Source organism: Orcinus orca, chromosome 5 (genome assembly GCF_937001465.1).
Source record: "Orcinus orca chromosome 5, mOrcOrc1.1, whole genome shotgun sequence".
Lineage (NCBI taxonomy): Eukaryota > Metazoa > Chordata > Mammalia > Artiodactyla > Delphinidae > Orcinus > Orcinus orca.
Window position 1 is genome coordinate 83,332,188 of NC_064563.1, and position 24,936 is coordinate 83,357,123.

At 36.1% G+C, this 24,936-nt stretch overlaps 1 protein-coding gene and 1 pseudogene across 5 annotated transcripts in view; both read left to right on the plus strand.

Moving 5' to 3' along the window:
• GSK3B (glycogen synthase kinase 3 beta) overlaps positions 1-24,936 on the plus strand; it is a 199,938-nt gene that overhangs the window by 88,964 nt on the left and 86,038 nt on the right. For all 5 annotated transcript variants that reach the window (XM_033403308.2, XM_004278532.4, XM_004278533.4 and 2 more), the window contains exon 3: positions 6,523-6,606. In XM_033403308.2, the coding sequence (XP_033259199.1) occupies positions 6,523-6,606 (84 nt within the window). The remainder of the gene's footprint in view (positions 1-6,522; positions 6,607-24,936) is intronic.
• On the plus strand, positions 11,444-13,715 carry LOC117196099 (hypoxanthine-guanine phosphoribosyltransferase-like; annotated as a pseudogene).

The window sequence follows — 24,936 nt, forward strand, 5'->3', positions numbered from 1 at the left end:
ACAGGCCTTCTGCCATAGAATATTCACCATTTAAAAAAAAAATCTGAGGATGTTTTTATTTTTCCTTTCCTGTTTGAAGAATAATTTTTTTGTATATAGCATTCTTGGTTGACAGGGTTTATTTGGTTTTTTTCTTTCAGCATTTTGATTTTTTTTTAAATTGCTTTCTAGCCTCCATTAGTTCGATGATTAGTCAGCTGTTAATTATATTGTTTTCCCCGTGTATATGATGAATCATTTTTCTGTTACTGCTTTCATTATTCTTCTTTTGTGGCTTCAGTTCAAAAGTGCTGTGCCTCCGTGTGAATCTTTTTGTGTTTATTCTGTTGGGGGTTCATTAAGCTTTATGGTTCAGTAGATTAGTGTTTTTCATCAAATTTGGGAAGTTTTCAGCAATTACTTCTTCAAATATATTTTTTCTCCTTTTTCTTTTTCCTCTTTTCTGATGTTGCCTTTATCCATATTTTGGTAGGTCTTTTTTCTGATTGCCTTTATACATATTTCTAGTTGTTTGGTAGGTGTGACATTATCCTACAGCAGGTCTCTGAGGCCCTGTTCATTTTTCTGCTGTCTTATTTTTCTCTTTGGTTTTTCAGTTGAATAATTTCTAATTCTCTGTTTTCAAGTTCACAGATTTTTTTTGTAATGTCACCTCAAATCTTATCTTGAGCCCATAGTGAATCTTTTACTTCTTTTGTTACACTTTTCATCTCTAGTATTTCCAGGTTTTAAATGTTCATATTTCTTTATTGAAGTTTTCTACTTGTATAGTTGTCATAATATTTTTCTTTAATTTTTAAAATATAATTTCCCTTAATTCTTTGAACATATTAATTTATTTAGTATATATTAAAATTTTTTTCAGCTTTATTGAGATACAATTGATGTATAATATTGTGTAAGTTTAAGGTACAACATTTTGATTTCATGCAGTTATATATAGCAAAATGATTACCATCATAGCATCTGCTAACATGTCACGGCTTGTAATTACTATTTCTTTTTTGTAGTGAGAACATTTAAGGTCTACTCTCTCAGCAACTTTCAGATATACAATAAGTATTATTAATTATAGTCATACTGTATATGAAATTCTCAAAACTTGTTTATGTTATAATTTGAAGTTTATATTCTTTGACCAGCTCCTCCTTTCCCCCAACCTCCAGCCTCTGGCAGCCACCTTTCTAGTCTGTTTGTATGAGTTGGGCTTTTTTAGATTCCACATGTGTTATCGTACAGTGTTTGTCTTTCTCTGTCTGACTTATTTCACTTAGCATAATGCTCGCTCTCTCTCTCTCTCTCTCTCTCTCTCTCTCTCTCTCTCTCTCTCACACACGCACACACACACACACACACACACATTTTCTTTATCCATTCAGCTGTTGATGGACACTTAGATTGCTTCTATGTCTTGGGCTGTTGTAAATAATACTGCAGTGAACATGGCAGTACAGGTATCTCTTTGAGATAGTCATTTCATTTTCTTTGGATATATACCCAGAAGTGGAATTGCTGGATCCTTTGATAGTTCTTTTTTTTTTTTTTCTGCTTTTAACTCTTTATTCATTACAATGATATACTGAAATAATAGAGGTCAAAATGGTAACATTTCCATAAAAAGCTCCTCAAATAGTTCTATTTTTAATATTTTGAGGAACCTCCATACTATTTTCCTTAGTGGCTGCACCAGTGTATATTTCCAAGGTACATTTCCAAGGTTCCCTTTCTCTGCATCCTCACAAACACTGGTTATTTCTTGCCTTTTTGATAATATCCATTCTAACAGGTGTGGTTTTGATTTGCATTGCCTGATGATTAGTGATGTTGAGCATCTTTTCATGTACTTGTTGGCCATCTGTATGTCTTCTTTGGAAAAATGCCTATTCAGGTCCTTTGCCGATTTTTAAGTCAGATTATTTGAGGTTTGTTTTGTTTTGTTCTTTATTTTGCTGTTGAGTTGTATGAGTTTTATATATTTTGGATATTAACCCCTTATCTAATATATGATTTGCAAATATTTCATCCCATTCCATAGGTTGTCTTTTCATTTTGTTGGTAGTTTGCCGTGCAGAGGTTTTTAATTTGCGGTAGTCCCACTTGTTTATTTTTGTTTTTGTTGCCTTTGCTTTTGGTGTCAAATCTAAAAAATCATTGCCAAGGCCAGTGTCAAGAAGCTTAACATTCTTTGAACATAATACCTGCTTTGTATTCTTGTCTGCTAAATCCAACAGCTGTGTCTACCCAGAGTCAGTTTCTGTTGGCTCCTTTTCTTTTTTACCTGAGTGTAGGTCAACTTTTCCTGTTGTTTGCAGGTCTCACAATTTTCTTGGACAGTTGGAAATGTTGGATAATATATTGTAGCAACTCTGGATTCTGTTAATTTTTTTTTTATTCGCCCTGAAACTTGTTTTGGGGGTTTTCTTTCTTTTTCTTTTTTTTGTAACTTACCTGCAGCTAATCTATAGAATCTTTCTCCTCCCCAGTTTGAAGCCCCTGAATTCTGTGTTAAATTTTTATTCTAATTTTAATTTTTTCTCCTCATTTCTTAGGAATTACTCTTTGCATGGCTTAGTGGTCAGCCAGTTATTGGTTAGAGATTATGTTCAAACATTTTGAGTTTATAAAGCTTCCATCATTTTTTGGATGCTTCTGTACACGGGTTCTGTACATTAAAAATTCAGGCAGTTTTTAAGTCAGCCTCAGCTTTTACTTTCTCCAAAGGCCTTCTTGGATCTCCCATGCATATGTGCACAGCCTCTAAATCAGCCCAAGGGTATGTGCAGAGCTTATTTAGCCTCTCCATTTTCAGTATCTCCCTGTTATATTTCTTAGTGTTCTGCCAGTCTGTCATTTTCCCCACCTGGTGTTGAATCCTCAGGGTAGCAGAGCTGTGGGCTGAGCTGGGAGGTGATTGTGGGGGAAGGTAGTATTCCCTAGCAAGAAGGTAACCAGCCCCCACTGTCATAACTCCAGTATCTAGCAGTGTTTCTTGAATAAATGCTTTTTGATTTGTTGTTGCTTTTGGTTGATTTCCTGAGCCCTGAAATGATTGTTTTCTACAATGCAGTTCTTTTTACAGGTGTTTTGGGGGAGTGAATTTGCTGATTTCTTCATTCCGCTAGAGCTGAAAATCTCATTTCTCTTTGAACTTTCTGACTTGTTAGTTCTTTCCCTTGTCTCCCAACCCCAATTTAATTCACTGTAGTCAGACTTTTGTCACCACTGAAATCACTCTTGTAAGAGTCACTAACATCCTGCATTTGCCATATCCAGTTGTCTTCTATTTTCATCTTAATCAGCCTTTCAGCAGCTTTTGATATAAATGGTCAGGGCCTTTTTCTGAAAACTTATTTTACTTGGCTTCTAAGGTAATCTTCTCTCTTGCTTTTCATCCTGCTTCACTGATTACTTCACTTGATTTACTCCTTTTTATACCTGTGGACGGACAGACAGATGAACGGATGGATGGATAGGTAGGTAGGTAGGTAGATAGATAAATAGATATAGATATATAGATATATGAATATATATATGTATTTTTCTAAACTTCTTCCCTAGGTGATATTATTAGGTCCCCTTGCTTTGAGTCCCCTTTATGCGATGACTTCCAGACATATATTTCCAGCCCCACCTTCTACCTTGAGCCTCAGTGTTTTCACTTGGATGTCTAATAAGGATTTCAAACAGAACTCTTGATCCACTTTCTCCCCCAAATTTATTTTTAGTTTTTGGAATGATCATTTAAAAATGTAAGTCTGATTATGTCATTTTCTTGGCCTCATTGGCTTTCCTTTACATTTAGTGTGAAATTCAGTTTCTCACCATTATTAATGAGAGTTTATATGACATACCACCTGCCTCTCTCTGTACTTGTCTCCCGCCTCTTCCTTTACTCAACATGTTGCAATCACATTATTCTTCTAGCTATTTTTGAATATACCAAGCCCACCTCTAGGCATTTATATTTGGAGTTCCCTGTAACTGTAGTGCTCTTCCCCCATATCCTCACATGGTTCTCATTTTTATATCATTCAGATTTGTGTTCAGATCTTACCTTCTTTGTGAGGTCTACTCCGACTTCCGTATCTAAAATAATAACCTTTTCTCTCTATCATGATCTATCCTCTTACTTTACATGAAAATATATTGTTTATTCCTCCCTGTCCTCCATAGACTGAAAGTTTCATGAGGATAAGAACTTTGTTAGTCTTGTTCACTGCCATATCCTTAATACTGTAAATGATGCCTGTCACAGAATAGGCGCACTGTATTTGTAGAATAACAATTTTTTTCTGTAGAATTAGTATGTCATTAGTGTACTAATAAAGAATGACTCAGTAAAAATGGTTAGGCTTGGGATAGTTGTGTATTAAATTCATCTCAGACATGAACTTTGTCTAATATTGGCTTGATTAATAATTTAAAATATTGCTCTATGAAATTTATATTTTGGATCTTTTAGGGAAATTTTTTTTTGGCTGTGTTTGGTGTTTCATTGCTGTGCACTGGCTTTCGCTAGTTGTGGTGAGTGGGAGCTACTCTTCATTGTGTTGGGTGGGCTTCTCATTGCAGTGGCTTCTCTTGTTGTGGGGCACGGGCTCTAGGCGTGTGGGCTTCAGTAGTTGCGGCACGTAGGGTTAGTAGTTGTGGCTCACGGGCTCCAGAGCGCAGGCTCAGTAGTTGTGGTGGACGGGCTTAGTTGCTCTGCAGCATGTGGGATCTTCCTGGACCAGGGCTCAAACCCGTGTCCCCTGCGTTGGCAGGCGAATTCTTAATCACTGTGCCACCAGGGAAGTCCCTAGATGAATATTTGGTCCTTGTACTTGCTTCACTTATGCATTCTTTTTGATAAAAGATCATATGCATAACCTTAACACAACTTCTGTTATCTGGGAATTTAATAGTTCTCTGTTACCTTGGTTAATGAGTCCGGAAAAATAGATAGCTTATTTTAACATGGGTGTCTATGTTAAAAACAATCTTAATATCTGAGAAGAGTGAGTCTTAGCTTACTAGCAGTTCTCCCACAAAACTAGCTACCTAGATGTGAATTGGCAAAGTATAGCCATACTTCAGAAATAGCTTCAATTTGGAAGAAATGGAAAGTTTTGAAATTTGTAAAATTTTCTGTGTCCTTCTCTGTAACAGTCAAAACTCAGAGTCTGATACAAGTTATTATTTTTGTTAAAGCAAGTATACTGTACTCTCTTAAGTTTCTGTTTATTGCTTCAGCTATAAACATTTTATAACAAGTAATGGAGTGAAAGATGGATATTTTATAAAAGGATTTTAAATATCACTGTGTACATAAGCCCAGCTCTCATAGTCAGTTTAAAGGGACAGAAGGAGAGTCATCTTGAGTTTCCTATTTCCTTTTAGAGGACATGCTAGAACCATCATAGAGTCTATTGGAAGTTTCTAGAGGAGGAGGAACATTTGCTTATTTCTGCTACCATCTTCCAAGAACTGGAGCCCACTCTGCTCTAGGACGGTTCTGCTTATTAGGCTCTTTGTCCGCAGTACACCCCCCACCCCTCTATATTTTGGCCTGTTTTCTAACCATAACATCATTTACCTTCCAAATTCCCAGGTATGTACTTTATGTTTCTAGCTCTTCTAAATCACCATTTTAACTGAAATTGTATGTTTTCTGTCCGCTTAACAGACATTTTGGTATTCTTTCTCTGTGTTATATAATTTGGATTTTATTAACTGGATTTCTGACAGCTAAGTATAATGGTTGGAATTGTTGTTAATATACATGTACTCTTCAAATTTATTACTGCAAAATTCATGGTGTTAGGAAGTTGTCATATTATTTAATGTTTTATTTTCTTGAAGCATAATTTTGAAACTCCCCAAAGGGAATATTATTTGTGGAATCTATAAATTTACCAGGACTGTACAATTTCCAGCATGTCATATTTTAACTCTGGCAACTGAGCCCTTCTAGTGGGGCTAACTCTCAGATTTTTCACTGTATCTTGGAAAATAATAGGGCTTGTGAGAGTTTTCTTGGCACCCAAATTTATTTGTTTGGTGAGAAGTTTGATTTTTATTATAGTTGCAAAAATTATAGTAATAATAGCTTCTTTCAATAACTCTTACATACTGTAGACCAGTGCTTCTCAAGCTATTTGTAGTGAGGTACTTACTGGTTTTAAAAATTTCCAATTCATTGAAGACTGATATTTTTTATAAACTACAATAAAAATGAATTATGAGAAAAGTGAATTTTAAGAAAATACAAACTATAGGCCCCACTTTTAATTATAAGATTCATAGATATCAAATTATTCTTTCACATTGCAATAAAAGAGTCTGAACACTTATTCTCAATTTCTATATTTATCTTATTGCAGAACAGTAATAAATAGTTCACAGACTGGTCTATAGATGATACTTTTTAGTAACATATCTATAGCCTGCTCTTTGTAGTGCTTAATGTTATTTCAGAAGCATCTTAGTCAATATGAATAGCAGTTATCCTTTAAAAAATATTTTCATGTGTTTCCTTTTCAGAACCGAGAGCTCCAAATCATGAGAAAGCTAGATCACTGTAACATAGTCCGATTGCGTTATTTCTTCTACTCAAGTGGTGAAAAGGTAAGTCTTGTAGAACGTTGATACTGGATATTGTGATAGACTTGTTATTCTTCTAGAAATAGTCCATATCCCCCCTTCCCCTTGAAACAGCTTTGCTCATTGAATGGAAGTATTCCAAAACACAGGCCCTAGTGATTCTGACCTCAAGATATGATTATTGAATATCATTAGTTATATCAGGAAAATGTTAATGAAATGATAGAGGGGATTAATTTTTAAGAATTTTCTTCTTTTTAAAACACTTGTCTTCAGTTCTAAAGCAAATATGTATATATTTTAAAACCTTTTGTGTTCCTTATGTGCTTCTGGAGCCCCATGATAGTTCACCTGTTTATTGGAGGGAGGAAAATGATGTCATATTGTTAAGTGGAAGTGTTGGAGGGGAAAGGGAAGCAGGAGGACTTTGGTAGGACCAGAATGAGACTTAAACATTGGGAAGCATGTTTAACCTATCCTTGGCTAGGGAAAAATTTGGAAAAGATATAATATTACAGAACTTCTTAATAAGTGATCACTATTTATGATCACATTTAATTCTGTGAAAGCAAAGGATAATTAAAGAAGATTTCATGCTTTGGATCCCCCTTGCCCCCTACCCCGACCCCCTTGGTCTTTCTCTTTAGAAGATGCAATGGCTAATGTCACTGTACTCACTGGAGTTGGAAGCATAGAAAACCAGTTTCTTCTGTTTTACCATGGTCTTTTTCTTTCTGTCTGTTCACTGTTCCTTCTTCCCAGATTCAGTCTTCCTTCACTGGTTTGGGGTAAGGGGGAGGGCAAGTAATAAGCACTTCATCTTTTTGGCTAAATAAACATTACTTTGGATAAGTTCATTTGATATTTTTGGACCTCACATACCATGCTTATACTGTCCCAAAGCCCTTAGATCCATAATACCTCTTGATTTCTAGCCCAGTTCTTTTTACTCACATATTTCCCAGTGTACCATTTAATCATTTTCCATTAACTTTTATTGAGATTATTTCCTTAGAAATTCTTTTTTCATGACAGAGCCTGTAATATGGGAAAATACCTATGTATTAAGCCAGAATTATGATATACATGCCTACAGATATATAGTTGTTGCGCGCGTGCACGCGCATGTGTGTATATGATAGCTAATGTTCTAACAACCATAATTAGCAGATTGGCCCTTTAGTGACTCTCATTTCTTAGGTGTTTTTTTTTTAATTTTTTTTTTTAAGTTTAAATGATGGCCTCTGCTTGTATTAAGGACCATAAACCCTCAAATATTTGAGCTCTTTTGTTCCTAAAGCCCATTATTTGGTTCATGCTCCTTTTTTTTTTTTTTTTTTTTTTTAACGTAGCAAACTGCCTGTTATGTCTTTGATCTTACCTGTTTTGACATGTTTTTACTTTTTCCTGTCCCTTCCCAAATAAAATTATGGAGCATCTGTTGTGTGCACAGCACTCTTATAATGGAATTTCGCATCCCTATGGGTTTTGTTATTTAATGCTAGATATTATAATACCCCAGGGAGGAACGTAAAGGTCAGAACTATTTGTTCCATGAACCACTGAATTGCATGTGGATTCATTTGCAAAGGCCTCCCTACAAAGCCCCTTAAACATCTTCTCTTGATTACTTAATTTATATAGCTTTCCCTGGATAAACAACAAGGTCATATTGTATAGCTCAGGGAACTATATCCAATATCCTGTAATAAACCATAGTGGAAAAGAAAAAAATATATATATATAGATATATGTGTGTGTGTGTATATGTATATAGCTTTTCCTGTATGCCAGGCACTGTTTTAGTGCTTTACAAATACTAACTCATTTAATTCTTACGAAGATAAGGAGCAGAAAGGGAAGCACAAACCTTTTGAACAAACCTTTTCAGGACTACCTTTTGTGGTAGCACCTAAAGGCTTACCTGTCTGGTTTTGGTTTGGTGGAAGCCCCCATCACAATCTGCCCTTACCCTTACTTAATCCTGCAGAAGAAGTGACAATGGACTGACTGTTATCTGTGTACTGCAGAGGATGATTTCCTCCCTGCTGCTCTTCAGAGCTGCTTATTTATCTTAAATCGTCTTACAGATAAAGAGCAATTGAGAAGTCATTAAGGGAAGATAACTGGAAGGACAATGCACTTCTCTCTATTATAAAAAAGAAATACATATACTTTCTAGTATTTCATTTATCTCAGAACTTTCTCTTGAGTGTTATAAGTTTTCCAAAGTGAAAAAAAGACCCCTTTTAATTTTGCCTAGCTCCATTAAGAGAACAGAAAGAAAGGAAGAAAAGTTGTGATGTGTTGCTGAAAATAATGATCCTCCGTTGTCAAAAAAGGGAAGGCTTTCTAAAGATATGCAGAAGTATATAGGTTAAGGAACTTCCATAATCTTCCAGCCACCAAAATGATAATTTCTTCTTCCCCTACTCATGATCTTCACTTCCTTGCTTCTGAATTGTTCTGGCAGGACTAACATCACTCAAGAGACCAGGTAGTAAACTAATATTTCTCATATGAAAAAATGGATTCTGCTCTAGGTCTGAGAGCTCAGGTTTGTTAGTTCTAACTCTCCAAGAGTGGGTTACTGAGAGTGAACTCAGAGCTGCTGTTTAGAAAGGGATCTAAATGTCTTGTGAAGAGCATTATATATTGCCTATGTATATATATTAGAAGAGTTTAGGGGGAGGAAATAATTAAACTAGTAGTTTGAAATGCCTCTGGGATATGCAAATAGAGAGATGCCCAGTAGACATATACATGTAAGACTTCTAGGTGGTGGTGGTGGGACTCTTAAGTGGAGAGATGACATTGACAAGGTTGGGTAGATAGGGTGTGTAGTCATGTTGTAGAGCTCTTAGGAGTCAGGAAGGAGGGAGAGGTGATGTTGTTTGAGCAAAGAGCTAGCAGTTTATCAGTATTGCTCTCTTGTCCTAGAATATGTTGAGGGTTGAGAGCAGGCTTCATTTGAGAGAGGTGCAAGGAAACCAGTGCCTTTGGGTTGGATCCAGGTTTTGTCTAGGGCAAGGCCGTGAAAAGAACCCTCTTTGAAGAGACTGGGGTTTGAAGCTCTGTGAAGAGTTTCTTTTGGGGTTTCAGATTGCTTAGGGGAAGCTCTGAGCAGGAGATCTCTGGTAAGAACATGAGCCTAAAGGAGGTGTGAGGAGGCCATTAGAATGAGTTGACGGCATTGTGAGGATGAGAAAGAGAAGATTTCAGTGTTTCATCATTATAGGCATGAAATTCTTGTAAGGTTCTGTGGATATGTTTAAATATAAATGGGAATATTTTTTAATCCTCTCATCATCTTCATCATCTCTGATTCTCTTTCTTCTCTATGATTTTCAATCACTCTGTTCTTCTAAGCTTTTTATCTCCTTTTCCTTCAGTCTCTGTCCACATTCTGGGTTTCTGGCCCTTTCACTCTGGGCTCTTTGTCTCTTTCTGTCTCTGGGTTTCTATCCCATTCTCTTGGTCTGTGGCACCCCCTCATATTTCTTTCCTCTTTAACTCTGGTGTCTGTCTATCTGTTTCTCTCTCTGTGGGCTACTTCTTTTCAACCTCTTTCTCTGGGTTTCTGTACCCCTCATTCATTGGGTTTCTACCCATCCTATTCTCTTTGAATATTTGATCCTTTCTACATTTTTGTGTGGATTTCCATCTGTCCTGAGCCTTCCTCATTCACTCTCTTGGTATGTCTTCTCTCTGAGCCTCTACTACTCCTTTTTGGGAATTTTTTAAAAAAGGAAAAATTTTCACTCACTATCCTGGCTTTTGACTTCAGTACTACATATCTTATTCTGTATGTTCATGTTCTACATAGTTGTATGAATAACTATTTTTAACCTTGTTAAGTATTCAAAATCTCATAAAAGCTTTCCCTTTTTGCCTTATAATATTTTTAGTTATTGGTTATGTAATATTCCTCTGGGTTTTTGTACTACATAATACTCTTAACTGTTCCCCTATTATTATTTTTAATTTTAGAATTGTAGGTAAGCTATCCAAAAGTCTCATCATAATTTTTGTCCATAAGCATTTTCCAGCTCTGGGTTCAAGTAGGATGGCTGTTAATATTTGACAAATATGTCCACTGGCCACAGTTTGACTGAACGGTTATACCTATTTTGGTGACCTTCTCTTTATTGTGCTCCACCCTACCATTTTAGACTGTTTTTTCTTTAGGAATTATACATAATCAGCTTTCAGCCTATAATTGTGGAAGAGAGTAGCCAATGTAGCTAGAAGAAGGAGGAATTAGTCAGGACAGGGACTAGAAATGTGACCAAATTAGTCCTAGTCATTAGTCTTCTGGTTGGAATTATTAGTATTTGCTGTAATAACTGGAGCATCATGTAGTCAATTAGTATACTCCAGGTTAACCAATAGATTTTATTAACTCTGATTTAGTTCAGAGTAATTAGTACTCTTTCTCCTTGATCAGAGAGAAATGGAATTTTTTAAAGGTTTTGAACAGTCTGGGCTTATAATAGTTTTGTGAATTCCAAGTATCTTAGAGAATAGTGTTTTTTAGTATTAATATTTAGCAATAGGAACCTTTCTCCCCCTAAATGAAATTTATGAAGAATCCCTGTTCTACAGGTAGAATAGATAAAAAGCAAAGTTGTTCTGGTTGAAACTGGGATATGGGACCAGCTGACTTTACCTTCCCTTGAGTTGCGGCTCACCTTTGTAGAACCTTGGGTCTCTGTAGGAGTATGGAAATCATATTTTGTTTTTACAGGAGCCTTCAATTTTATTTAAATCAATTAAGTTTTCTGTAAGAAATATTTCTCTAAGTAGCCTTACATATAAAAATGTTTTACCTGTGGTTCATCATAGATTGATTACTTGAGTGCTAAAGGCTATCTTCCTTAAATAAAACTCTCCCTCTATTTGTATGAGAGACAGTTTAAATAGCAAGGTTTGCAAATTGATCTTATTCCTCATACCAACTTTTCTATTGAGAGTAACTGTGTGGAGGGCTGTGTTCAGAAAGTGAAGACTGTACCAGTGCTTCTGGGATCAGGGAGAAGAATGCTGTGCTTGATTATGCCTGTTTGTCACTAGCCCTGGAGAGGAAAGGTTGGGGTGAATCCATTCTGAAAAGTAAAGAGCTCTGGCTTTGTGTCCAGAAATATTTGGGTTTGCATCCTATTTGTGCCACTTGATAGCAGTATGACAGGGCAAGATATTTACCTTTGTAAACCCTTTTCAACCCTTGTCATCTGTACAGTAGGGATTTTGTAAGGAAAAAATGTAATAATGTTTACTAAGTGCTTATCATAGCACGTGGCATATAATTAACACATTAACTTACTATTTTACAGATTATTGTTTAATAATAGCAAATATATGTTGCACTTGCTATGCATCCAGACACTTAAACCTCACTGCAACCCAGTGAAGAAAGGGTATACTGTTATTATCCCCATTTTATAGAAGAAGAAACGGAGGCAGTCACAGTTAAGTTACGTAAGAGTCCTACACCTACAGAGTGTCAAAGTTAGGAGTCAACTCCAGAGTCTGTGTCTCCAGAGTCTGTGTAATATTGCTATACCATTTAGCATAGAATGTAGATTTCTCTAGAAGCAGTGTGTTAGAAATGTAACACTTAAAAATGTCTTAGTAGAGCTCCAGCGTTGGCGGTGGGGAAGAGCGCTGCGGCGGGTAAGAGTGCTCCCGCGGACCACTCTGCTTCCCGCGCGGCGCCACTTCCCGCCGCGCCTCTGCCTCCTGCTGGGCCCGGCCATCGGCTTCCTCCTCCCCAGACTGCCCTCAGCCCGCGCGCCGGCCGGCTCCGTTATGGCTACCCGGAGCCCCAGCGTCGTGATTAGTGATGATGCACCAGGTTATGACCTAGATTTATTCTGTATACCTAATCATTATGCTGAGGATTTGGAAAAGGTGTTTATTCCTCATGGACTAATTATGGACAGGACCGAATGACTGGCTCGAGATGTGATGAAGGAGATGGGAGGCCATCACATCGTGGCCCTCTGTGTGCTCAGTGGGGGCTATAAGTTCTTTGCTGACCTGCTGGATTACATCAAAGCACTGAACAGAAGTAGTGATAGATCTATACCTGTGACTGTAGATTTTATCAGACTGAAGAGCTACCGTAATGACCAGTCAACAGGTGACATAAAAGTAATTGGTGGAGATATCTCTCAACTTTAACTGGAAAGAATGTCTTGATTGTTGAAAATATAATTGACACTGGCAAAACAATGCAAACCTTGCTTTCCTTGGTCGAGCAGCATAATCCGAAGATGGTCAAGGTTACAGGCTTGCTGATGAAAAGGACTCCTCAGTGTGTTGGATATAGACCAGACTTTGTTGGATTTGAAATTCCAGACAAGTTTGTTGTAGGATATGCCCTTGACTATAATGAATACTTCAGGGATTTGAATCATGTTTGTGTCATTAGCGAAACGGGAAAAGCAAAATACAAAGCCTAAGATGAGAGTTCAAGTTGAGTTTGGAAACAGCTGGAGTCCCATTGAAATCACCAGGAAAATTATCAGATGTTCTAGTTCTATGGCCATGTGCTTAGTAGATCTTATTGCATGTACCTTCTAAGAATTTTATCCGTTTTGTACTTTAGAAAGGTCAGTTGCTGCATTCCTGAACTCTTTATTTGCACTATGAGCCTATAGACTATCAGTTCCCTTTGGGTGGATTGTTGTTTGACTTGTGAATGAAAAGTCTCTTAAACCACACCACTATTGAATGAAAATATTGAAATTGTATCTGTAAGAAACATTGAAAGAGAAAAATATATTCATTTTTTAATTGGTATTTTAATTTTTATATATTCAGGAAAGAACAGAAGTGATTGAATATTGTTAATTATACCACTGTGTGTTTAGAAAAGAAGCAGTCAGTTTCATATCGGTGACAGCATTTAGAGGTATCGTTATGTCGGACAAACCGTATGTCCTGGAGTTATTTTAGTAGGTTTCAGTAGTATTAACTGTATTTTCCCACTTGTTCAGATTATTTATGGCGAATCTCTGTCAACAGTTCCTTTTAAATACAGGTCAATAAGTTCTAAAAACCTACCACTTTTTGAAGTCTTCAATGTAAAAATCCTTAAAATAAAGGCTGTCTCTTTAAAAGAAAAAAAATATCTTAGTAATGATTAACAAGGGGAGATTGTACAGTGTCTACTTTGTAGAACTTTTTTAGAAGAGACTAAATAGCCTTTTGCTGTATGATAGTAATAGTAGTAATAGTAAATAGTAATACTAATAGTAAATAGTAATAATAGCCCAAACTTATATGGTGCTTACTATATGGCTATAACCTAAACATTTTACTTACTCTTTTGTTTTTTGTTTTCTGTTTTTTTGGAAGAGCTTTTGAGAGGATTGTTGTTAATTCTTCTTTAAATGTTTGTTAGAATTTGCCATTGAAACCAGCTGGCTTTGGACTTGTGGGGAAGTTTTTGCTTACTGATTCAATCTCTATTTGTCATACAGGTTTGTTGAGATTTTGTATTTCATCTTGAGTCGTTTTAGTGATTGGTGTGTTTCTAGGAATTTATCAGTTTCATCTACATTATCTAATTCATTGGCACACAGTTTATCATATTCTGTTTAGTCCTTATTTCTATAAGGTCAGTAGTAATGTCCTCACTTTCATTTCTGATTTAGTTATTTGTGTCTTCTCTCTGTCAGTCTAGCTAAAGGTTTCAACTTTGTTGATCTTTTCAAAGAACCAACTTTTGGTTTTCTTGAATCTATTGTTTTTTTTCTGGTCTCTTATTTCTGGTCTAATCTTTATTATTTTCTTTCTTCTAGTAGTTTAGGTTTAGTTTCCTCTTCTTTTTCTAGTTCTTCAGGATGTAAAGTTAGGTTATTGACTTAAGATCTTCTTCTTAATGTAGGCATTTACAGCTGTAGATTTCCCTGAGTACTGCCTTCACTGCCTCCCATAAGTTTTGGTATATTGTGTTTTTGTTTTCATTTATCTCTTAAGTATTTTCTAATTTTTCTTGTTTTAGAGTGTGTTGTTTAATTTCCTTTGACCTGTTGGTTGTTAACAATGTGTCGTTTAATTTCCACACATTTGTGAATCTTTTGGTTTCCTCTGTTATTGATTTCTAGTTTTATTTCATTGTGGTTGGAGAAGATAACTTTGTATGATTTCAGTCTTTTTAAACTTATTGAGATTTGTCTTGTGACCTAACATATGACATATTCTGGATAACATCCCATGTACACTTGAGAAGAATTTGTATTCTTCTGTTTTGGGGTAGAGTACTCTATATATATCTGTTAGGTCCAGTTGGTTTACAGTGCTGTTCAAGTCCTCTTTTTTTTATTGCTCTTCTGTCTAGATGTCCATTATTGGAAGTGGTGTATTAAAGTCTCCCAGCTATTGTTGTAGAATTGTTTATTTCTTCCTTCACTTCTATCAATATTTGTATCATGTATTTGGAACTCTGTTGTTTAGTGAATATATTATATAATAGTTATATCTTGATGAATTGACCCTTATTAAAATATAATGTCTTGAATGCCTTTTATTTCTTTTTCTTGGAACTGCCCTGGCTAGAACCTCCAGCATGATGTTGAGAAGAGATGAAGGCAGACATCCTTGTCTTGTTTCAAATTTTAGAGAAAAAGTATTTAGTCCTTCATTTTTAAGTGTTATTTTTAGCTGTGTTTTTTGTAGATGTCATTATCAGGTTGAGGAGGTTCCTTGCCATTGCTAGTTTGTTGAGCATTTTTATCATGAAATGTTGTATTTCTTCAAATGGTTTTCCCCCATCTGTTGGAGTTTTTGTCCTTTATTCTATTAATATTTTACATTAATTTTTTGAATGCTAAACCTACCTTGCATATCTGGAATTAATAACATTTGGTCATGGTGTATAATTTTTATATGTTGCTGGATAGTATTTTTTAGAGGATTTTTGCATCTGTATTCATAAGGAATATAAATTAGTCATCTTTCTTTCTTTCCCCTTCTTGTGATGGTTTTGTTTGGTTTGGTATCAGCGTAATACTGGTCTCATAGAATGAGTTAGGAAGTGTTTTTGTCTTCTATTTTTTTGAAAATTTTTGTGAAGAATTGGTATTGATTCTTCTTTGAAGGTTTGGTAGGTTTCTCCAGTGAAGCCATTTACAACAGGTCACTTTTTGTGGTAATTTTTAAATTACTAATTCAGTTACTTTACTTGTAATAGGTGTACTTAGATTTTTTTATTTCTTCTTTTGTCCATTTTGGTGATTTGTTCATTTCATCTAAATTATCTTATTTATTGGTATAAAGTTTATACTTTTGTCTTAAAATTCTTTTTGTTTCTTTAAAGTCAGTTGTGATGTCTCGTCTTTCATTCCTGGTTTCAATAATTTGAGTCTTATGTTTCTTGGTCAGTCTAGCTCAAGGCCTGTCAATTTTGTTGATTTTTTTTTTTTCAGTGAACCAACTTTTGATTTCATTAAGCTTTTAAAATTGCTTTTGTATTCTCCAGTTTATTTATTTATGTTCTAGTCTTCGTTATTTTCTTCCTGTGGGTTTATTTTGCCTTTTTTTCCCCCTAGTTTTTTAAGCTAGAAGTTAAGCTTATTGATTAGAGATCTTTCCTCTTTTAAATGTCACTTATTGGTCAGAGGCTATGCTTAAAGTCCCATTAGCCAGTTATATTTTTATCCTTTACCACTGGATGTTTGAGTGGCTTGGGTGCTGCTATCATAGTTCAGGGAGTTCATATTTATTTGCCACATGTTGAACCAGGGACTAGTAGCTTGGACTTCCCCCTCTGATTGCTCCTGAGAGGGTACAGCCTTGGGCATTCAGTCTTTTTGACTGCCAGGATGAATGTGATTTTACTTCCTGAGAGTTGCTCTTGAGTCAGTTTATTGTTTAATCAAATGTTTGGTCAGAGGTTGCTTGTAAGCCCCTTGTGCCAGTGATGCTTCTGCTGTACGTTGATGTATCTGTGTGCAACTTGGGGAATGCTTCAAGTTTGTCCTGAATGCTGCTCAGCTAGCACCTGTACACATTGGGGTTTTTTGTTTTTTTTTTTTGTTGTACGCGGGCCTCTCACTGCCGTGGCCTCTCCCGTTGCGGAGCACAGGCTCCAGACGCACAGGCTCAGCGGCCATGGCTCACGGGCCCAGCCACTCTGTGGCATGTGGTATCTTCCCGGACCGGGGCACGAACCCGTGTCCCCTGCATCGGCAGGTGGACTCTCAACCACTGCGCCACCAGGGAAGCCCTGTACACGTTCTTATCAACCTCCAGAGATGACTGTAATCCCAAGTAGGCTCTTCTTGGCTATCTCTGTCCTTGGTTCTTTCTATTAAATTTCTGGTGCCTTGCCTTGTTTGTGTCATGAACCTACCAGCCACCTCTTAATTGCTCTCCACAAAGATCTCCAGTTTTTAGGCAACGCCTATAGGCTAGAGCTCTTCCTACTATATTGCAAATAGTCTCTTTCAGCAGAGCACTTAGCCTGCCTTTCCCTCTGGACAGAGCCCCTTTTCTACTGCCCTAGAACTGAGGTGAGAACTCACTTTTCCCAGAGTAACATCCCCACTTTATGTAGGGCACTGGAGGAGGTGCAGTGCAGTGGCAGCCCCTGGTCTTCACAAGTTGGCCCTCTCCAAGTGGGAGATCTTCCCTGTGAGCAGATTGAGGATGAGGCTCTCGGGGCCCTAGCCTACTCTGCCTGGAGTAGGCCTTCTCTGGCTTACTAGTGGGGACTGAATGGGGGAAGGGAGACACAGTTCTCCTGGCTGGGATAAGTCTTTTGCAACTTGGGATGCAGCTTTTCCCTCCTGGGGTGAAACCATAGTTCCTGATTGGTTGCTGAGCAGAGAGGGTGCTGTCTGGATTAAGAGTGCTGGGTAGACCTTTCCAAACATGGAGGTAGGATGGCAGGGTAAAGGAGCAGGTCTGTACTAAAATGCCATAGACTCTTGCAGTTCTTACTAAGATTTGTTTCTTCACTTGCTGTGCGCCCTTAGAACAATTTCCAGATACTTTACACGACTGTTTGCTAATCATTTTATCATTTTGCTTTGCTGAGGAGAAAATTTGAACTCCTTGTGCTGCTATTTCAGAAGTCCTGCTCTCCCTCTTACTATTTTCTACACTTTGTGGACTGCTTAGTGAAATTGTTATTCTAGATAGAAAAGATGAATAAAAAGAGGCCTCCAGCTATAGTGGGTGCATACTGTAGTGTAGAGGGATAGACTAAAAAGTAATGACTGAGCATATGCTAATCGTCTATGTCTGTTTACCTCATTAGCTAAAAAAATTTTACGTAAACACAAAAAATTAGTACCTTTTACTAATACTTTATAAAACATATACCAAAATAAATATTTTAAAACATTAAATAAATATATCCTATATATAATTTTTATCACATTCAAATTCTTAGAGATATTCTTTTGGTTAACTGTAGAATTACATAATGTCTTAAATCGTGAATAAAAATACAAATTTTTCTTTTAAAATTTTATGATTTATAAAGTGCTTTTTTTAATGCATTTTTGTCATTTAAGCATCATAACAGTACTCTAGATTGATAATAGTACTATTTCGTTAGTTTTATCATTGGGAATATTGGAGTCTTGTGTGACTAAAGAATTTGTCCAATGTTGTATAGTTAATTAGTAACCATGGGAACCATTTTCAAACATAGATTCTTCAACTATAAAGTCTGTGTTCTTTCCTACCTCCTATTCTCTTCACATTGTAAAGTTTACTTTATTTCAATTTACTGGCGCTGTGTAGTGTTTTAGGTACAAAGACAAAGTATAAGATCTGTCTAAATGAGTTTGAAGAAGGACAAGAAGAGAAATAATACTGCAAAATGATACATGGAAAGACAGTTATTTGTACTGTGAACAGAAATAGGATGGAGGAAAGTAATAAATTATCCAGAGGAGTCAGCAAAGGAATTACATAGGAGAGGTGATGCTTATTCAGGGTTTTGAAGGCCAAATAGGAGCTATTTTGATAACTAGTGCAGAATAAGTATGTGTCAATTTAGAAGTCCAGGATGTTTGAAAAGTTTATTGGAGTTAAAGAGCATAGTCTGTGTAAGGAGATACAGGTATTTCGAAATTTCAGGTATATAAAGTTAGGGGAGTGTGGGGACAGTAGTGGGAGGTGAAGCTGAGGAAGTAAAAGTGGGTTCATAATTGTTTGGGTCAAGGTCAGCCTCCCTATATGAAAAGGATATTTTGTTATGTTGTTGTTTTAAATTAAATGAAACCCTGTTATAGAAATGACATACATATAGAAATGGTATACAAAGTTATAGCTAAGTGTATACATGGCCGAGTTTACAAAATAAACCCCCGTCACTTTTTTTTCTCTCACCTTTCTTACTGTGTGAAAATTATTGATAGCAAGGAATTTTATTAAATAAAGAGGTTGCCTAAATAAGGCCAGTTTTGTATCTTCCTTAAAATTTTATGGTGATTTCTACTAAAGTGGTACATTGATAATCTGGATGAAACTTTTACTGATGAAATGCTGACATTCTTATTGGAGTGTGACCTAGAGAATAAATATATAGGTAATGTAAAACTCCTGCAGTGGATGAATTGTCAAGATCTCCTCATAAATTATAAATGTTACTAACAGCAATAAGATGCTAACTATCATCTGCTTGAAAATGTTAATCTAGGAGTTTCTTGTTAATGTCAGTTATTACCTTGTTTTAATGTTATTTTAATATTTTACTAAAACTAAAATATTATTACATTCATATTATAAAAAAATTGAGGTAACACGGAAGGGCAGTAGACAACAGTAAAATCTTCTTTACCCTAATCCCTAACTCCCCAAATCCCTTTCCACAGAGGTAAATTTCCTATGTGCATATATGAGCACATATATCATAGGTTAATATAACAGCATAATAATGTGGCCTTTATGTCTGTGTGCGTAGACACTGCACCCAGTTTCCTCTGTTGTTAACATCTAATGTTAGTATGGTACATTTATTATAATTAATGAACCAGTATTGATAACATTATTATGTATCCATAGTTTATTCAGATTTCCATACTTTTTGTTTGTTTTTTAATATTTATTTACTTATTCGGCTACACTGGCTCTTAGTTGAGGCATGCGAGATCTAGTTCCCTGACCAGGGATCAAACCCAGTGCCCTGCATTGGGAGCATGGGGTGTTAACCACTGGACCACCAGAGAAGTCCCAGATTTCCTTAGTTTTTACATAATGTCTTTTTTCTCTTCCATGATCCTGTTTAAGCTACCATAGTGCATTTAGTTATTATGTCTCTTAGGCTCCTCTTGGCCCTGGCAATTTCTCAGACTTTCCTTGTTTTTGATGACCTTGACAGTTTTGAGGAATACTAGGTAGAGATTTTGTGGACTGCCTCACTATTGGAATTCATCTGATGTTTATCTCATAACAAACTAGGGCTATAGGTTATTTGGAAAAAGACCACAGAGTGCTATTTTCATCACATCATATCAAGGGTATGTGCTATCAATAAGAATTGCTATTAATCTTGATTACCTGGCTGACCTTGTATTTTTCAGTTTTCTCCACTGTAAAGTTGCTCTTTTTCCCCCATTTCCATGCTGTATCCTTTGGAAGGAAGTCACTATCCATAGCCCACACCTAAGAAGAGGGGAGTTATTTTCCTTAAGGGCAAAGTTGCTACATAAACTATTTGGATTTCTTTTGCGTGAAAGATTGTCTCTTCTCCCCCATTTATTAATCTATTATTTACTTATATCAGTGTGGACTCATGCATATTTATTTTATACTTTGGGTTATAATCTAATACTACTTTATTTTATTAATCAAATTGTTCCTGCTTTGGTTATTGGGAGCTCTTTGCAGTTAGCATCTCTTCTCCTTTGACATACCCCTATTAATGTGGGTCTCAGTTTTGTTTTGGTTTGCGTTTTTGAGCATGTCTACTTTCTGGCATATAGATTATTTTACATTTCTTTTCACAAATCTTCAATCATCTTTGTGTGCATGCACATATACATAAGCATACACATACGGAATTGTTTTCATAGACTTAGTTCGTAGGAATGGCATTGCTGAGTTGAAATGGGTGTCTGTTCATCTTCACTTTGGGATGAATATATTAGCCCATTGACTTCCCAAAAGATTGCAAGAGTTGGGACATTCACCAGAAGTGTATAATGGTGCATTTTGGACAGTGACACTGTTCTAATACTTAGTTTTCTCAGATTGAATTTTCTTTTCCAATTTGATATATAAGAAATGGTAGCTGATTGTTATTTTTATTGCATTTCTTTAATTATGAATGAGGTTGAGCATCTTTCTGCATTTTTGTTTGCCATTTGTATGGCTATGTATTCGTGCCTCTTTCCATTTTTTTCTATTAGAATGTTAGTCTTTTGTTATTGACTTATAAGAGCCATTTGCATTTTGTAAATTTATTTTATTTATTTATTTATTTATTTATTTATTTTGGCTGTGTTGGGTCTTCATTGCCACACGCGGGCTTTCTCTAGTTGCATTGAGCGGGTGCTACTCTTCATTGTGGTGCGCAGGCTTCTCATTGCGGTGGCTTCTCTTGTTGCGGAGCACGGGCTCTAGGCGTGTGGGCTTCAGTAGTTGTGGCTCACGGGCTCTAGAGCGCAGGCTCACTAGTTGCGGCTCATGGGCTTAGCTGCTCTGCAGCATGTGGGATCTTCCCGGTCCAGGGCTCAAACCCATGTCCCCTGCATTAGCAGGTGGATTATTAACCACTGCGCCACCAGCGAAGTCCCATTTGCATTTTAAACAAAAACAAGTTAGTTCTTTGTCGTGTGTAAGCAAAATTTTTTTCCAAATTGTCATATTTTTATTTGGTTTGTTCTGTTTTTTTTAAAGTAGTGTAAATGTTTTACATTTTTATGTAATCAGATTGGCATTATTTTCCTTAATAGCTTATAAATATTTTGCCCTACAGTATTTGCAAACATCTTTTGTTCTGGTACATTTTTATGTAAATTTGGTATTTATTTTCTTTGAAGGTGTGAGATAAGGATGAAGCTTGCCATAATCATTGTTGTATGCTAGGTTCTCATCTCTTTCCCCATTCTCTCCCTCAGTCTCCCAAGCAAAAGAATGTTTCTCTTTTTCCTAACCCACACCCACTTTACTGTTAGTATTATTTCCATCTTTAGCCAGCCTGGCACATTCATCAGAGAAAAGGCATCTGCTTTGAAGGTTTTTCTGCTAGTGCAAGTTCCCTAAACCCAATTCTGAGGAGAATCCAGGTCTATCATGATACTTTGTTGGATGTCTTTTTTTTTTTTTTGCGGTACGCGGGCCTCTCACTGTTGTGGCCTCTCCCGTTGCGGAGCACAGGCTCCAGACGCGCAGGCTCAGCGGCCATGGCTCACAGGCCCAGCCGCTCCGTGGCCCAGACCGGGGCACAAACCCATGTCCCCTGCATCGGCAGGCGGACTCTCAACCACTGCGCCACCAGGGAAGCCCTGTTGGATGTCTTTTTACTGGGTTCTCTTATATGCTGCTTTGCATCCCATCAAATTTTTAGAATGCTAGCATGGTTCTACTTAAAACTGCAGCTTCAAGCAATTTTGTTTCCCTGACTTGAAAAATTATTTGGGGGTAAGAGCATCATAGTAAGTAGTGTCTGTCTTCCAATGGATGAAGTTATCACAGCTTTTGCTGAGTTTTTGTTAGGTGTGATCAAAATTTTGTCATTTAAATTTCTTAACTCAGTGAACAGTTTTAGAGTGGAGTTCATAGAGGAGGGATTATCAGCAGTTAGAGAATAGTTTATTAATAAAAATGATAACTGAACCATTGAGAGAAATATTCCCGAAGTTGTACATCATGTAATTTGGAAGCCTAGTAACTGTTCTCTGAAATAGTACTTTCTCATTATGTTAGTAGACTGTTTTCAGTATCTCCAGCTAAATGATACTCTTTATGTTGTATTTTTATACTTAGCTTTTACAGTTCACTGCTAATCTGTGAATATTCAGGCATTCTGTTTGATAACTCAAAAGAGAGAGATTACATTAAGAAAACAGCAGGCCTGAGATTTTCCAAAAAATTACAAGTGATAGAAATGCAGAATCCTGATCCTTCTTTCTTCTTGAAATATTAGTGTCCTCAGTCTCATGAATTATCTTTTACGTAAACCTCCAGACAAAGCTACTTTGGAAACGTGAAAATAGTAGTTTCTCTGCTGTGATGACATTTCCTAGGAATGGGCACTTCCCCCTCAGGGATTACTCCTGAGGCTGTTAAATTTACAGCAGAACAGCTGTAGGTTTAACAAGAGCATTTAAAGAATATGATGTTGAGCCCATTTATTTCAAATTGGCATTGGTGGTAGTATTACTTGTTGTTAGTTTTGGTTTTCAGTCTTAGGACCAATTGTATATATATATATTTCTAAGTGGATTTGATTTGAATACAAGCCATGAAGTGAAGGGTTGTTCAAAGTGCCTTTGAGTATAGACACCTTCAGTGTCTCAGAAAATGAAGATAGTCAAAATGACAACTTTTAAATGTCAGAGAGACAGTTATACTTACAAAATGGACAGACCTCCTCTATGGTGCTAAAGAAAATTGACAAGTTGTTGATTAGTTAATGGAGTGAATAAATAAAATTTATTTGAGCAAAAAGATAAGCTTATATTAATCTGCAAAGTACTGCTCCAAATATAATTTGAGCCTCCATATTTCTCATAGTATAATAAATGAGAACTTTTGACCTATCGCAGACATGGTTTCGATAACCTTCCTTTGATGTGTTTTGTTTTGTTAATATTATGAATAAAGTATACTGCCTAAAAATGGATATCATCAGTACATCAAATGAAGCCTGAACTGTACAAAGTATAGTGGAATTATCTTTGTTGATCTGAACACAATACTTCTACTGTAAACTAATACTGAATCAAATTTTTTCATTAGCTGTATCTCAATGTTGATAACTTTTGAGCTCAGTTCAGTTACACCTATCATTTATTTTCCAGATGAATTACTAAGTCTTAATCTGTCATTCTGCATAATAAATTGATACTTTGATTTTAATCATAGGGTTTTATATTTATCTTTGTTAAGTTTTATTTTGTGGGTTTGGCTTAGCATTCTAAACTACTAGATATATTTAGTCTTCCATTTTAAGCCATTCTTCCTAGGTTTGTGGCAATATTAGGTGGTTGTGTTAAAGTCAGAAAATTGTAAATTGACTGCCAGATTCATCCTCTGATGTGTTTTATTTTGCAAGCACATTGTTAATTTTTTTTTTTTTAATTAGAATGCTTTTAGTTAAGTCTTGTACTATCTGATTTACCAACCACTGCCTCTTACTGCATTATACATTTTGGCTTCACACATTTACATTTGTTGTTTAGCCATTTGCTCTTGCATCCCCTAATGAAGGAAATCATTTACAATAATTTGATTAGGACAAGGGAAGAACAGAGTTTGTAGCCCTACAACTAGAAATCTTCCTTGAACTTAGTATTCATTTTTTAGTCTTTTTATTTTTCACTTTTGCTATGATTATTTAGCAAATGAATTAAATTACCATACACATCTCCAGGTCATTTATAAATATATTGTGATTAACTTTGTCAAGTGATTTATTAAAATCAAGAAACCTTGTAATCAAATAATAGTTAAAAAAGAATAATTTTGGCATCCGTATTAATGACCCTTCCAAAACCCAAGACTTACCATTCCTTGGGTTCTACTTAAACAGCAACCCCTTCAACACCAGTTCAGCATTTTCTATTTGTTTATTCTCTTTATCAGACCTCACCTTCACTTGGAACTAATTCTTACCTAAATCTTGATCTTTGAAATTTTCTTCCCTTAGCCCTGAGCATTGCTTTTGCTACCCTCAGTTTTACATATAACCTATCTCTTATTTTACAAGAAATAGGGTCATCAGACATACATTCATTTTATTTATTCTTTCTAACACCTAATCACTTATTTTAGATGTACAGGGGGAAAAATGTGGTATCGTTCCTTTTTAAAGATGTTAAAATTAAGTATTATGTGCCAGGTAATATGCTTCAAGAGCTGTATATGATTATTTCTAATAATCTCATGACAATCTTTTAAAGTAGGTATAATCATTAGCACTATTTTACAGGAAACTGTGGCTTCAAGAGGTTAAGTAACTTGCTGTGGTCACATAACTTGTAGTAGCAGTGTTGGGACCTCCGTGTAGTTTGTGTGACTCATGATAACCTTGCCTCTTAATTACTACATGGTATAACTTCTCTGTGTTCTTGTTTTCCTGTTCTTGTGATGTTCAAGAACCTTGTTTCATCAGTTGTCCCTTTTCTTTTGTTTCTTAAAACTTTTCTGTCTTTATCCAGTCAGCAT